The 16,006-nt window shown below is 48.0% G+C and overlaps 1 protein-coding gene and 1 non-coding gene across 6 annotated transcripts in view; both read left to right on the top strand.

Moving 5' to 3' along the window:
- The first annotated feature begins 83 nt into the window (after nt 1-83).
- On the top strand, nt 84-165 carry TRNAL-AAG (transfer RNA leucine (anticodon AAG)). Its single transcript has one exon. It is a non-coding gene; the product is annotated as a tRNA-Leu (tRNA).
- Nucleotides 166-296: 131 nt separating this feature from the next.
- Nucleotides 297-16,006, top strand: part of POLR3E (RNA polymerase III subunit E) — a 41,371-nt gene continuing 25,661 nt past the window's right edge. For 3 of the 5 annotated variants that reach the window (XM_004462993.4, XM_058286285.1, XM_004462992.4), the window contains exons 1-3: nt 297-481; nt 11,627-11,700; nt 13,551-13,601. In XM_004462993.4, the coding sequence (XP_004463050.1) occupies nt 11,672-11,700; nt 13,551-13,601 (80 nt within the window). In that variant the 5' untranslated portion in view covers nt 297-481; nt 11,627-11,671. Of the gene's footprint in view, nt 482-11,546; nt 11,701-13,550; nt 13,602-16,006 lie in introns of all 5 variants that reach the window. The other 2 variants (XM_012526958.4, XM_012526957.4) reach the window with 1 other exon arrangement.

Raw genomic sequence — 16,006 nt, 5'->3', positions numbered from 1 at the left:
AAATTGTATGAAAATATTGGAACTTTAGGTTAAACAAATTTGCAGACACTAGACAACCTTCCAGAAAAGGTGGCTTGCAACTGGGTAGCGTGGCCGAGCGGTCTAAGGCGCTGGATTAAGGCTCCAGTCTCTTCGGGGGCGTGGGTTCGAATCCCACCGCTGCCAGGGCTAGCTTTTTTTTTTTTGTCCCAGCCACGTTTGTACCGCGCGGGGTTTTGCGCAGCCATCAGCGCCCTCTGCCGCCAGACAGAGCTCCGGGCCGCATGAATGGAGCGGCGGAGGGGGCGGGTCCGTTCTCGCCGGGGCGGGGCATTATGGGTAAGAGGAAGCGCGGGGGCCGGCCCGCTCCCCCCACGTGTCGGCCGGAGTTTCTCCACCAGCAACATGGCCGCTGCCTGAGAGGAGAGCCGGCCGCCGCCGCCTGTGCAGCCTGCGGGTACCCGGGCCGTTGCCGCCGCCCGCGCGCGGCTCCCGCGTAGGGGTGAGTCCCCACTTGCCTGCTCCGGGGCCGGCCTCGATTGGGGCCGCATTCACGGGGTGTTCCTGGCGGAGCTGCGAGTAGGCCGGGGAGGCCCGAGCCGCGCGGGGCCGAGGCGCCGGTGTCCTCCCGGGACCCGGGTGGGCAGAACGGGCGACCTGCCCCGGGAGACTCGGGCCGGCCGCGGGCTGCGACCCCCGGCCCGGCCCAGGAGTCGGGGAGGCCGCGGCCTAGGCTGTCGGCGCTGACTCAGGGTCCCAGCCGCCTTGCCCCACCCCGGCCGGCCTCCTCTGGCAGCACCTGTCCGCAGGCAGCCCGGGTCCGGCCGGCGTGGCGGCTCGTGGGCATGGTTGCATGGGGGCCGGGGAGGGGCCCGGAGGCCCGCCTATTGGGCAGGGGGACAGGGTGCCCCGAGTTTACCCGGACCCCCTCCCCCCAGCTGAACCCGAATAGCCTCTGCGCGGCCAGGCCTGGGATTCTTCATTCATTTATTCGGGCACCGCTCAATGTTTATTGAGAGCCAACTTGGTGCCGCGGATACGGGTCAGAGAAGTGTCAGCAAGCAAGGCAGGTAAACCAGTAAACAAACAAGGTCGTCGGGGTCTGTTAGCTTTAGAATCGTTGGGTTTGAGGGCAGGACAAAGAGAACTTAGCAGTCGCCACAGTTTCCTCTTCTGTGAAACGGGGATAATAGAAATTCCTGTCTTCTATGGTTGCGGTGAGAGCTAAATAGGGTATGACGGGTGAAGGGCCTGCATGCAGCGCTTGACTTGTGGCTAAGTCTCAGGTCCTCTCTCACGTTCGGGCAGAACGTGTTGCCAAGTAGAAATAATAACAAACATCTCCATAGATTACACATCGGTTACTTTATTTAATCTTCAGCAGGACCCTCAGTCGTCTCGCGGTTGGTACTTACCAGTGAGGTTAGGGATGAAAATAGAGAGGGATATCGAGATTGATCATTCACAGAGGAATGGTAAGTGCCCGAGGTGATATTTGAACCCGTGTGGTTCAGTTCCAGAGCCCAGGCTCTTACCCACTCCACTATAGAGCCTCTGGTTTGAAAGGTGTGTAGCATCGTCTCTTAGAAGAAAGATCTTTGACATCAGACCCAGGTGCTGGGTCTGGCTCTGCCAGTTAGTTCTCTAACTCTGTGACCTCGGGCAAGTTACTTGCTCTCTGAACCCAGTTTCTTCATTTTCAAATGGGGATAAGTTTTGATTCAGAGGACTGTTTAAATGAAGAGAAGATTGAATAAGAATATATGTGAAGTCTTTAGAGAAGGGACTGACACGGTGAACGTTCAGTTCAGGGTTAATTAGTCGTTGTCATATAAGCCATATCTTTCTTTTTTAGAAGGGGAAACTGAGGCGACTCAGAGAGGGGAGATGCCTTGTCCAGGAGACACACAGCCAGTTAGAAGCCATAAGATGCCAGGACTTGAGACTACTAGCCCCTGGGGCCCTTTCCCTTTAACTCCATGATATTTTCTTTTATCCCTCCCTTTCTGCTCCTTCCAACAACTGGAGATTATTTGGAGTTGCCTCTGCTTTTCTGATTGGTTGACAGATTAGATTCCTGGGTGTAGTGTGGCACTATGGGTGGCCTTCAAGGACCTCCTGTGCCCTGGACCCCTCCTCAGCTCCACCTGGTTGTCTCTGCCCCTTTCCATTTGTTGAGCAGCTCCCGGTTGGGGGAGTGGCCATATCTTTCCTGCGCCCAAATCCACAGACCCCCTGCCACAGAGTGCCCTTGGGGCCACAGGACACCCCATTGAGCCCTCGGTGGTGACGGGTTTAGTGCTGCTGGTGGCTGCTTCCTTCCTACACCTAGACATAGCTCTTGTCTCAGGTGTCCTTGAGACCCAAACTATGAGGCTGCGGGTCTGGATGGGCTGAATCCGGCTCATAGGGATGAGGGTCTGTGGCTGATGAATTTCACTCATTCATTCACTTTACTCAGTTATTCTGAGTACTGAGAGTCTACTATGTGCTAGGAGAACAGCAGTTAATAATACTACTAGTAAAAATATCCCCATGACTCAATGAAGTAAGTATAATTATTATGTCCATTTTATGGCTGAGGAAACTGAAGCACTGAGAGGCCCTCATGGAATTCACATTCTAGTGCAGAAGACAGATGACACATGAGCAAGAAGGCCAGCTAATTCCAAATTGTAATAAGAACCACAAAGGAAATAAAACAGAGAGATATGGTAGTGGGTGTCATGGTGGGATGGTGGTGGTAGTGAGATCTGATGAAAAGAAGCCAGCCTTGCAAGACCTGGAGGAAATAGATGGTGTGTGAAGGTCCTGAGTTTGGCTGGGGCTTGGCCCGTTGGCGGCCCACCTGGCTAAGTGAATGGTGAAGGAAAGATCGGCAAGGAGTCTGGGTTTTATTCTACATGACAGATGCAAGGTTTTAAGTAGAGGAATGATTTCCTTTTTTTCACAAGGACAACTTGCTCTTGCCTGGAGAATTGGAGATGAAGAGGGCATGCAGGGAGACTTGTTGTATCAGTACTTCTCACATTGTAGGTCAAGATTTATTAGGGGGATGTGAAGTTGTTTTAAGGGGGATGTAACCAGGAATTTTGTTTTTAATGAATGAGGGTAGAAAACATCACCGCATCCTGTATGGCAAGGATGAGCATAGCTATATGAAATTCTGTTTCGGTTATGTAAAGGAATGTCTGTTCTGGGTTGCTGATCTGAAATGACTTTCTTACTGTGGGTCTTGGGCTGAGAACTTTGGAGGCCACTGATTTGGATGCTGGTGGCTGGGAGGAGGAACCCAGTCAGAGTGAGGCGCTCTAGCTCTCTAGCCCCTGGACTCCTCAGCCTCCCTGATCTCCTTAGTGACAGGGTGGAGGCTGGCAGGCAGACCAATAGCTGACGAGGCCTGTCTCCAGGATGATCTATCTGGGGAATCTCCCAGGCCACACCCTCCGCTTCCTTGCTCCCCTGCATGTTCTGAGTCTGGTTGAAGGGAATGTAGGTGCTTGATGTACCTGTGGCTGCTGGCAGCCAGTGCAGCTGGGTTGGGGTCTCGGGCTCTCCATCCATTGCCCGCTTCACAGCACTCGGTCGATTTGGGCGCTCTGATTTCCATCCGGTCCCCCATATCCTGAGCTCTTGTAGTCTCCTCTCTGTACCCTACCCGCTTGTCTGCCTTTCCTACCCCTCGAAGGTCTTCCTCTGCTCTGAGACTGTTTTGAAATTCCTTGCTAAATAACATTTCTGTGATTCATTTCTTCAGACAACAAGTATGTATTGAGTGCCTGCTGCGTGCTGGGCCCTGGGGGTAGGGCAAGGAGGAGAGGAGACCCTACTGTCTGCCTTCGGGCTTACGGCTTAGGGGTGGCAGGGAAGGGACGAGCTGTCACATGGTGACGCCAGGGCAAGGAAGAGAAGGGGAGGGGTTTGCTGGTTTGATTATGTCTGGCAGGGTAGGTGTTTCTGGGAGGTGACATTGGTGTAAAACTGAAAGGGGTGGTTGAGGGAGCCATTAGGTTATCTGGGGAGGTAGAGCCGTTACAAGGGCACAGAGGTGGAAGGGGGTGAAGTTGGAGAGAGATGAAGTCTGAGAGTTAAAGGCCTCTCGTGCTGTGATGAAGACTTTGGCTCTTTTCTGAGTGAGCCGGGAAGCCTTTGAAGGTGTTTGTACACAGGAGTGACTTGTTCTGCCTTGACTTGCAAAAGGATCCCTGGCTGTGGGCTGAGCCAAGATTATAAGGAGCTAAGTTAAGGTATGAAGTGAGGGGCCAGTTAGGAGGCTGTGGCTGGGCTCTGGGCAAGAGATGGGGCTGGCTGGCCTGGGAGGTGGCAGTGGGGGGCAGCCAGATTCCGGACATCCTTTACAGGTAGAACTGGCAGACTTTGCTGGTGTGGGGTGAGAGGAAGGGCGCAAAAAGGAGGAGGCCAGCCCTGCAGGTCCGAACAGTCTCCAAGTGGGAGGTACGCGTTCATCCTGTGGGAGATGATTCCCTTCCCAGATGGAATTGAATCCCAGGGTGAGAGCATTGTACCCTGTTAAATTCACTTTTGGACCTGCCGTGTCTGTCCAGGAAGGGCTCAGTTGGTGCTGGTGTGTCTCTGATACCACTAACCCTTAGGCTCTGTGACGGCAACAGCAGACAGAATTGAACAGTGTTGATTTTTGTTCCCTGTATTTGTTTTACTGCCATCCTTGTGCTCATGGCAAGTGGCACGGGTTTTGATTTATGGTTGTGATGTGAGGGTTCCTTTTGAAGGAAGTTTATTTCATTTACATTAAAAAAAGAGTCTTTAAAAAGAAAACATTAACTAGTTCAAATGGTTTAGTGGATAAGACAAAACTTATGATGGTCTTACCCAAAAGACGAGGTCTGTGGGCATCCACGCACCTTTCTCGTCGTTCCCACCCTTTCCCCTTGGGTGTGCTGAGGGTCAGCCCAGCAGAATAACTTGCCCTCTCCACAGATGCCTCCACTGAAGTGTTTCCCGTCACCTGAAAGTCCCCCTCCCCCATGCTTATGGCTTGCTCAAGTCCTGTCCTACTGCCCCATCTCGTGAGGTAGCCCTTCTCCTCCCTCCCTGAGCTCCTACCCCCTCTGTTACCAGAAGCCTGATGGCCCTGATTTGAAATCTGGTTGGTGGTAGTCCGTTTGCTGTGTGACTTTGGGCAAGGCACATAAAGTGTCTCTGAGCTCCAATCTCATTATGAAATGGGGGCAAGCAAGCCACCTCACAGGGCTATTGTGTTTGAATAAATAAGAGAGAAGTATGTGAAGACACAGTTTTAGGCACAAAAATCCCAGAGAGGACTCTACTCTCTGTCAGGGATGGGTTTGAAAGTTGGCATGAAAATCAAATATCAATGTCAGATAGTCACCTGTAAAAGCCTTTGAATTGTATTTTGAAGTAATTACAAACTTACAGGGCACTTACAAAAATAATACAAAACCCTTCCTGAGAACTCAAACATACCCCCCACCCAGATACCCAGATTCACCAGCTTTTAGCATTTTGCCATATTTGCCTGCCATCCATCCATCCTTTCATCCATCCATCTTCTAAACATTTGAAAGTAGTTTGTATGCATAATATTCCTTGAACACTTAATAGTTCCTCGTACATTTCTTAAGAACAAAGATACTCATTTCTGAAACCACCTTCAATACAGGCATACTTTGGAGATATTGCAGGTTTGCTTCTAGACTATCGCAATAGAGCAGATATCACAGTAAAGTGAATCACAAATTTTTTGATTAACCAGTGCATATAAAAGTTATGTTTATACTGTATTGTAATCTATTAAATGTACAATAGCATTGTGTCTAAAAAAATGATGTATGTACCTTAATTAAAGATACTGTTGCTAAAAAATGTTAACCATCCTCTGAACTTTCAGTGAGTTATTATCTTTTCGCTGGTGGAGGGTCTTGCCTCCATTTGAATGGCTGCTGAGTGATCAGAATGGTAGTTGCTGAGGGGTGGGGTGGCTGTGGCTTTTTTTTTTAGATTTATTTTTAATTTATTTCTCCCCCACCATTCCCCCTGTTGTCTGATGTCTGTGTCCATTTGCTGTGTGTTCTTCTGTGTCTGCTTTGCTTGTATTCTCTTATTAGGTGACTCCGGGAACCTATCTTGGGACCTTCCAGAGTGGGAGAGAGGCGATTACACTCTTGCACCACCTCGTCTCCTTGTACTGCTGTGCCTGCTCATTCTCTCTCCTCTGTGTGTCTTGTTGCATCATCTTGCTGTGCCAGCTCTCCGTGTCGGCTGGCATTCCTGCGCGGGGCAGCTTTCCTGCGCTGGGCGGCATTTCCATGCAGTGCAGCTCTCCTGCATGGGGTCACCTTCTCGCATGGGCCAGCACTCCACGTGGGCCAGCTTACTGCATGGACCAGCTTACCTTCACCAGGAGGCCCTGGGCATCAAACCCTGGACCTCCTATATGGTAGATGGGAGCCATCTGAGCCACATCCACTTCCCTTTGGCAGTTTCTTAAAATAAGACAGCAATGAAGTTTGCTGCCCTGATTGACTCTTCCTTTCACAAAAGATTCTCTGTTGCAAGTGATGCTGCTTGATAACATTTTACCCACAGTAGAACTTTTGCCAAAATTAGAGTCAGTCCCCTCAAACCCTGCTGCTGCTTTATCAAGTAATTTTATATAATATTCTAATGCCTATGTTGTCATTTCAACAGTGTTCACAGCATCTTCACCAGGAGTAGATTCCGTCTCAGAAAATCACTTTCTTTGTACATCCATAAGAAGCAACTCCTCATCTGTTAGAGTTTTATCATGAGATTGCAGGAATTTAGTCACATCTTCAGGCTTCACTTCTAATTCTAGTTCTCTTGCTATTTCCACCATATCTGCAGTTTCTTCCTCCACTCAGAGTCATCCAGGAGCTTTGGAATCAACTTCTTTCAGACTTGTTAATGTTGATATTTTGACTTCCTCCCATGAATCACAAATGTTCTTAAGGGCATCTAGAATAGTGAATCCTTTTAGAAGGTTTTAAATGTACTTTTCCCAGATCTATCAGAGGAATCACTATCTTTGGCAGCTATATTCTTACAAAATGTATCTCTTAAATAAAAGACTTGAAAGTTGAAATGTCTCCTTGATCTGTGGGCTGCAGAATGGATGTTATGTTAAAGGGCTTGAAAACAACATTCATCTCATTGTACATCACCATCAGAGATCTTGGGTGATCAGATGCATTGTCAATGAGCAGTAGTATTTTGAAAGGAATCTTTTTTTTTTTCCCTGAGCAGTAGGTCTTAACAGTAAGCTTAAAATATTCAGTACAAACATGTTGTAAACAGATGTGCTGTCATTCAGGCTTTGCTGTTCCATTTACAGAGCACAGACAGAGTAGATTTAGTGTAATTCTTAAGGACCCTAGGATTTTCAGTAGGGTAAATGAGCACTGACTTCACCTTAAAGTCACCAGCTACATTAGCCCCTAACAAGAGAGTCAGCCTGTCCTTTTTTTTTTTTTTAAGATCTACTTGTTTACCTTTTTATTTTTATTTACCACACCCTCCCTAGTCCCCCCGATGGTTGTCTCATCTTTCTGGTCATTGTTTGCTTGTCTTCTCCAGGAGGCATCTGGAACCGAACCTCGGACCTCCCACATGGGAGGCGAGTACCCGATGGCCTGAGCCACATCTGCTCTCCACAGGCTGCAGCATCTGCTGGCTTGTGGCAGATGTGGCATCTTCTCATCTTCTTTAGGAGGCACCAGGAGCTGAACCTGGGACCTCCCATGTGATAGGCAGGCACCCAACTAGCGGAGCCACATCCGCTTCCCCAACCTGTCCTTTGTTTTTTGTTTTAGATTTTATTTTATTTTTCTCCCTTTCCCCCTCCCCCAGTTGTCTGCTCTCTGTGTCCATTCACTGTGTGTTCTTCTGTGTCTGCTTGGATTCTTGTCAGCAGCACCAGGAATCTGTGTTTCTTTTTGTTGCTGTGTCAGCTCTCTGTGTGTATGCGGCGCCAGTCCTGGGCAAGCTGCACTTTCCTCGCACTGGGAGGCTCTCCTTATAGGGTGCACTCCTTGCGCGTGGGGCTCCCCTACGTGGGGGACACTCCTGTGTGGTATGGCACTCCTTGTGCACATCAGCACTGCACGTGGATCAGCCCACCACACAGGTTTGAACCCTGGACCTCCTACGTGGTAGGCAGATGCTCTATCAGTTGAACCAAATCCGCTTCCCCCAACCTGTCCTTTGAAGTTTTGAAGCCAGTCTCTGATCTCCCTCTAGCTAGAAAAGTCCTAGATGACCTCTTCCAATCGAAGGCTGTTTCGTCTACATTGAAAATCTTTTGTTTAGTGTAGCCACCTTTATCAATCATCTTAGTTAGATCTTCTGGGTAGCTTGCTACAGTTTCTACATCAGCACTTGCACTTCACTTTATGTTACAGAGATGACTTCTTTCCTTAAACCTCATGAACCATTTCTTCTGCAGTTCCTTACCTCTCTTAGCCTTCATAGAATTGAAGAGAGTTAGGGCCTTGCTCTCAGTTATGCTTTGGCCTAAGGGAATTCTGTAATCTTCTATCCAGACCACTAAAATTTTCTCCATATCCATAATAAGGCTGTTTTGTTTTTGTAATAGTTCCTGTGTTCAGGGGTTTAGCATTTTTAATTTCCTTGAAGAACTTTTCCTTTGTATGCACAATTTGGCTATTTGGAACAAGAGGCCTAGCTTTTGGATTATTTTGGCTTTTATCATGCCTTCCTCATTAAGCTTAATCATTTCTAGCTCTTGATTTAAATTGAGAGACTTGGGACTTTTCCTTTCACTTGCGCTTTTAGAGGCCTTGCAGGGTTATTAATTAGCCTAATTTCAGTATTTTTCTGTCTCAGGGAATAGTGAGGCCCGAGGAGAGGAGAGAGATGGGGAACAGCTGGTTGGTGGAGCAGTTAGAACATACACACACACATTTATCAAGTTTGTCTTGCGTGGGCATGGTTCATGGTGCCCCCAAAACAATTACAATAGTAACATCAAAGTTCACTCATTACCCTGATCACGATCACCATAACAACCCTATTAATAATGAAAAAGTTTGAATATTGTGAGAATTACCAAAATGGACAGAGAGACACAAAATGGGCACATGCTGTTAGGAAAATGGTGCCGATAGATTTGCTCGATGCAGGGTTGCCACAAACCTTCGATTTATAAAATCACAGTATCTGTGGAGTACAGTAAAGCCAGGCACACTCAAACGAGTATGCCTGTACAATTACCAAGTTCAAGAACTTTAACATTGATACAGGGAAGTAGATTTGGCTCACCTGATAGAGTATCCACTTACCACATGGGAGGTCCAGGGTTCAAACCCCGGGCCTCCTTGACCCGTGTGGAGCTGGCCCATGCGCAGTGCTGATGCACCCAAGGAGTGCTGTGCCATGCAAGGGTGTCCCCTGCGTAGGGGAGCCCTGTGCGCAAGAAGTGTGCCCTGTAAGGAGAGCCGCCCAGCGCGAAAAAAGTGGAGCCTGCCCAGGAGTGGCGCCGCACACACAGAGAGTTGACGCAGCAAGGTGACACAACAAAAAAGAGACAGTTTCCCAGTGCTGCTGACAAGAATCCAAGTGGACACAGAAAAACACACAGTGAATGGACACAGAGAGCAGATAACTGTCAGGGATGCGGGAAAGGGGAGAGAAATAAATCTTAAAAAAAAAAAAAGTCTAAAAAAAACCAAATATTAATACAAAGCTTAGTCTATATTCTGTGTCTTTCACATGGCCCAGTAATGTCCTCCATTAGTAGATCCAGTATGGGTTCATGTATTGCATTTAGTTGTTATCTCTTTTTTTTTTTTTTTTTTTTTTAAATTTTTTTATTTTTTATTGACTTTGTAATAATATTACATTAAAAATATATATGTGAGGTCCCATTCAACCCCACCCCCCCACCCCCCCTAGTTGTTATCTCTTTACTCTCTCTCTTTTTAAAATTGTGGAACCTTATGTACAACATGATCTTTCCCATCTCAACCCTTCCCAAGTAGACCATTTGGCAGAATTAATCACCCTCACAGTGTTGTGCCATCTTTACCACCAGCCATTACCAGAACTTTCCTATCACCCCAGAGACCCTGCACTCATTGTGCATTAACCCCCCTTTTCCCCCTCCTACTCTACTTTCAGTCTCTATGAATTTGCATATTCTACTTTCAGTCTCTATTGTAACCTGTCCTCTACTTTCAATCTCTATGAATTTGCATATTCTAACTATTTCATAACAAGTGGGATCATAAAGTACCTGTCCTTTTCTGTCTGACATGTCACTCAGCTTGATGTCTTTAGGGTTCCTTCATGTAGTGGCATGTATCAGAACTTGGTTCCTTTTTACAGTTGAGTCCTAATTCCATTATGTGAGAGACCACATTTTATTGGTCAGTTTATCTGCTGATGGTCACTTGGGTGGCTTCCACCTTTGGGCTACTATGCATAATGCGTCTCTTAATGTCGGTGTGCAAATATCTGTCTCAGTCCCTGCCTTTAGTGCTTCTGAGTATATACCTAGAAGTATGATTGCTGGGTTGTATGGTGTTTTGTGTTTAACTTTTTAAGGAGCAGTGACTATTTTCTCTCCAACTTTTTTAAAGCTCCTACCTGACCCTCACTAAGCTCTTAAGTGTTTTAATCATGGCTGTAGACCAGCTAGCCCCATCCTCCTGGGTGGCAGTGAGTTCTTTGGAGTGGTCAAAAAACTCTTAAGGGAAGTGGATTTGGCTCAACAGATAGAGCGTCCGCCTATCCTGTGTGATGAACTGGCCCCCACGCAGTGCTGATGCGCCCAAGGAGTGCCCTGCCATGCAGGGATGTCCCCCACGTAGGGAAGCCCCATGCGCAAGGAGTGCTCCCCGTGAGGAGAGCCACCCAGCGCGAATAAAGTGCAGCCTGCCCAGGAGTGGTGCCGCCCACACGGAGAACTGACACAGCAAGATTTTTGATGATGCAACAAAAAGAAACACAAATTCCTCGTGCCGCTGACAAGAATCCAGGTGGACACAGAAGAACACACAGTGAATGGACACAGAGAGCAGACAACTTGGGGGGTGGGGAAGGGGAGAGAAATGAAAAAAAAAGAAACTCTTAAAACCAGTCGTATCTAGGAGTGGATGTGGCTCAAGCAGATGAATGCCTACTCCCACATGGGAGGTCCTGGGTTTGGTTTCCGGGACCTCCTGAAAAAAAAAAAAAAAAGAACAACAAGCAAAACAAATGAAAAAAACAACCCAGGACAGCTGATGTGGCTCAGTGGTTGAGTGCTGGCCTCCCATATGCGAGGTTCCATGTTCAATCCCTGGCCCCGGTACTTCCAAACAAAAACATACCAAAACCCAAAAACCATCATTTCTTCTTCCCCACAGGTACAGCCAACATGTGTTGACTCATGTCTACTCATTTGCACCCACTGCTTGGTGTTTTTTTGTCTCTCTTCTTTGAGGGAAAGTGGGGGAAATGAGGTATATAGTTGACTGCCCATTGTTGACTCCACAAGAGAGATAGAATGGTCAGTTTCTTTTTGTCTCGGGTGCCTCCTCCTGCAGGGCCTGTCGCAATGTGAGTGCCCCAGAAATGCTGCTTGAACGACTGACTGATGGTCCAGGCCTCTTCCCCTCCCTTGCAGATTGAGTCCGAGGACTGCGCGGCTGGCTCCCCCCTAGTATGGCCAATGAAGAGGATGACCCAGTCGTACAGGAGGTAACTGCTAGTCTCCGCACTGCCTGGTGTGGCAGGGAGACGTGCCTTGGGCCCAGGGCTGTAGGCAGCAGGGCTGGGTCCCTTCCTCACCTCCTCAGGCGGCCTCCAAGGCACTCTTCATCCCTCTTACTGTTTCTTCTGCCTGGATCCCTCTTCCCCTAAATACCTGCCTAGGGGAGTGGATGTAGCTCAAGTGGTTGTGCCCCTGCCTCCTGTGCATGAGGTTCTGGGTTCGATCTCTGGTACCTCCCAAAAACAAAACAAATGAACAAAAAAGCCAATTCTCATTGGGGAGCAGATGTAGCTTGGTGGTTTAGCACCTGCTTCCCATGAACAAGGTCCCAGGTTCAATTCCCGGTACCGCCTAAAAATAATTAAAATGCCTGCCTGGCTGACTCCCCCCACTTCCTGCAGGTACTTGACTAGGTGATCAAGTGGCACCTGATCAGTGGCCCTTCACTGACTGCCTCACTCCCTGGCCTCCTTATCTTGGCTGTACCTTGGGTGTGGCCCTAGCACTTAACTGTTCCTCTGTATCAGTTCAGTTGCTTGTCTCTGTCTCCTTCCACTAGACTGTAAGCTTAATGAGGACGGGGGGTTTTGTTCTTTCGCCACTGTATCCATGGAGGCAAGTATAGTATCTGGCACTTAATAGGTACTTGTGACTATTTGTCGATGAATGAATGGGCTCCCCCTTCTTCCTGGGTGTATCCCGATTCAGGCCTTCAGCAATTATTCATCGGCTCCCTCCTGGGTGCCAGGGGCTATGAACAAGGTAAAGCCCTGTCCTCAGCAAGCTTAGGATCTGTGGGGGGAGACTCACAAGGAGGAGGTCTCGGCATGCAGATGGTGGGTTCCAGAGGGCAGCAAAAGAGAAAAGGGTTTATAGTCACACTTGCCTTTCAAATCCTTCCAACCCAGAACCCAGACCTTTGGAAGTCAAAACCCAAAAGTTAACTGCAGGTGGCTGGGGCCTTTGTATCAGTGGAGGATGAAGTCTAGTTTGAAGGGAGGGGGCAAGGAGAAGGTCCCTGGCGAGCAATAAAGATCGTTCTTCTGTGGTTTTGTGGGGAGATGCTGATAAAGTGTTGAATTCAAGTTCTTTAAGTGCATCTAAGCTGTGGGTGCACTGTGGAAACAGGAGTTAAAATAGGGTGATTGGTGTGAGGATAGAGGGCGACCAAGGGCCTCAGAACAGGGCCCTGCGGTGCTTGAGGATGAGGAACGGAGGCACATGGAAAAGGCATTCGAGGTGGAGGGAACAGCATGTGCAAAGGCTCGGTAGTGGAAGATAATGTGTTCCTGTGATGTGCATGCGCCAGAGGGCAGGGAGGTTGCCGCTGGTGTGGAGTGCAGAAGCGGGCAGTGACAAGAAGAAAGAAAGTAGGGCCCGTCTGGTCATGCCAGGCCTTGCAGACCATGCTAGGACAGGGTGGTGGCTGGTCCAGGGTGGCCGGGGTGGAAGATACAGAGAGGAGGGACAGGCGGATGAGCACACCCTCCCGGTCCCATCCTTCCCAGCAGACCGTTCCCGCCAGCTCTGGGGAGCATCCTGAGCACCGCAGCCTGCAGGAGAGGTCTTTTTGTTGGGTTGTGGTGTACCGGGTGGCGGCCAGGCCCTTACTTATCCTGCTCCCCTGGAGGGAGGGAGTCATGAGCTGTTGGCTATAGAAGCATCCAGATTGGAGACTGGATTCCCTCTGTTTTTAGCATGAGCAGAGCTATTTCCTCCTCCCTTCACCTGCCTCTCGCAGCCACTACCCCTTACCTCAAATTCAGGGCACATGCCTGGGGCACATGGGGGTGCTGTGCTCTGTCTCCTGGTTAAGTCTTCTTCCCTTGCTTCCCAGATTGACGTGTTCTTGGCCAAAAGTCTGGCAGAGAAGCTCTACCTGTTTCAGGTAATTATGGGACTTGAAGTCAAAGGGGAGGGAAAGCAAGTGTTGGTGGGGTGGTGGAGACACAGTTGTGGACGAGGAATGATGGGAAGCCTCGCCTTGCTTAGACCCGTGGAGGCACTGATAAGCTGGTTCCCTCACTTTTATGGCTGGCTTGATAATAGCTTCTCATTTCAAAGCCAGGAAAACCAAGGCGACAGCCCCGCAAGAGGCAGAGTGATGTAAGGGGGGGTTCTAGGACTGTCGGGATTGGGGCCTGTTCTGGCACATCTCAGCTGGGAGCCCTTGAGCAAGTTCCTTAACCTCTCTGTGCCTCAGTCTCCTCATTTGCAAAGTGGTGAGAGTAATAATAAGGTCTTCACTGGGCCCTTGTGAGGTTCGAATGAGTCCACAGCAAAGTACTTAGAACATTGCCTGGCAGAGAGTTAGCCCTGTGAACATGAGAGCCGCCCTGCGACTGGGGCTGAGAGAGGGGGCTCTCTGGAGCATGAGCAGCAGGTCCAGGGCAGAACTGGTGAACACTCAGTCCTGTCCATCGTGAGTCCCGCCCTGAGCTCTCATCCCTGGCTGCCCCCTCCCCCGCCCCCAGTGGTCCAGGAGCTTATGTTAGTGGCTGTTGGGTACTGGGCATTGATGTGGGCTGCACTGCTTAAAGCACTTTCCAGTATTAGCGCATTTCAGCCTCAAAATAAATACGGTTATTATTATTATGTTTTTAAAAACAGCCTCAGTGAAATGTAATTCACATACCATATAGTTCACTCTTTAATAGAATACAATTCAATGTATTTTAGTATATTAACAGGGTTTTGGCAACCGTCACCAGATTCTTTTTTTAATTTCAGTTTTTTAATTTTTGAAAGGAGATTAGATTACATAAATGTTACATAAAAAGTATAGGGGATTACTGTATGCCCCACTCCCTACCCCTCCCATACTTTCCCACTACCAGATTCTATTTTGGGGATATTTTTGGCCATTCTAGAAGAAACCTTGTACCCATTAGCAGTCCCTCTCTATTTCCCCCTTATCAACTCCCCCAGTCCCAAGCAAACCCTAATCTCCTTTCTATCTCTATGGATTTGCCCATTCTGGATATTTCCTATAAAATGGAGTCAGGCATTGTGACTTGTGTCTTTCACTTAGCATGATGTTTTCAAGGTTCACCCATGTTGATGCATATATCAGTACATCATTCCTTTTTCTTTTTTTTATAATAGCTTTGTTGATATATAATTCACATTACCACATAATTCACCCATTTAAAGTGGGCAGTTCACTTGGTTTCAGTATGTTCACAGATAAGTGTAGCCATCATCTCAATCAATTTCAGAATTTTTTCCCCCTCTATCTGGTTGCATCATTGTCTTTTTGGTGCATCCCTTTGCCACACAGGGACCTGCGCCTCTCCACACGAGTCCTTCTTATGGTAAATGGGAGCTCAGTTGCTTGAGCCACAGTTGCTTCCCAATTTTAGAATATTTTAATCACCTCAAGAAGAACTGCTTTAGCTCTTACCCGTCTATCTCCCCCTATCCCTCAGGCATAAGCAACCACTGATCCACTTTCTACCTGTACATTTTCCTGTCCTGGATTTTTGTATGAATAGAATCATTTGGTATGTGGTCTTTTGTTACCCCTCCCTCCCTCCCTTCCTTCCTTATGACATAAAACCATTTTAACCATTTTTACCATTTTTAGGTGTATAGTTCAGTGACATTAAGTACATTGACCATGTTGGGTAACCATCACCACTATTTATTTCCAGAATATTTTCATCATCCCAAACGCTGTACCTATTAAGCAGTAACTCCTCATTGCCTCTCTCCTCAACCCCTGATAACCACTATTCTGCTTTCCGTCTCTTATGAATTTTCCTTTCCTAGAAACCTCCTATAAGTGGAATCATACAATGTTTGTCCTTTTGTGTCTGGCTTAATTTCACTTAGTATAATGTTTTCACGGTTCATCTACCTTGCAGCATGTATCAGAAGTCTAGTCCTTTTTATGGCTGAGTATTATTCTGTTGTATGGATAGATCACATTTTGTTTGTCCATCCATCTGTGGGTGGACACTTGCACTGTTTTTACCTTTTGGCCATTGTGAATAATGCTGCTGTGAACATTGGCATAAAAGTTTGAGTCTCTGCTTTCAGTTCTTTGGGCTATATCCTTAGGAGTGGAGTGGTATTGCTGTATTGTATGGTTGTTCTCTAATTCTTTTTTTTTTTTTAAGATTTATTTTTATTTATTTAATTCCCCTCCCCTGCCCCGGTTGTCTGTTTTCTGTGTCTTTTTGCTGTGTCTTGTTTCTTTGTCCGCTTCTGTTGTCGTCAGCGGCACGGGAAGTGTGGGCGGTGCCATTCCTCGGCAGGCTGCTCCCTCCTTCGCGCTGGGCGGCTCTCCTT

The sequence above is a fragment of the Dasypus novemcinctus genome, chromosome 23 (assembly GCF_030445035.2).
Source record: "Dasypus novemcinctus isolate mDasNov1 chromosome 23, mDasNov1.1.hap2, whole genome shotgun sequence".
Taxonomy (NCBI): Eukaryota; Metazoa; Chordata; class Mammalia; order Cingulata; family Dasypodidae; genus Dasypus; species Dasypus novemcinctus.
This window is presented reverse-complemented; position numbering and strand designations above follow the sequence as displayed.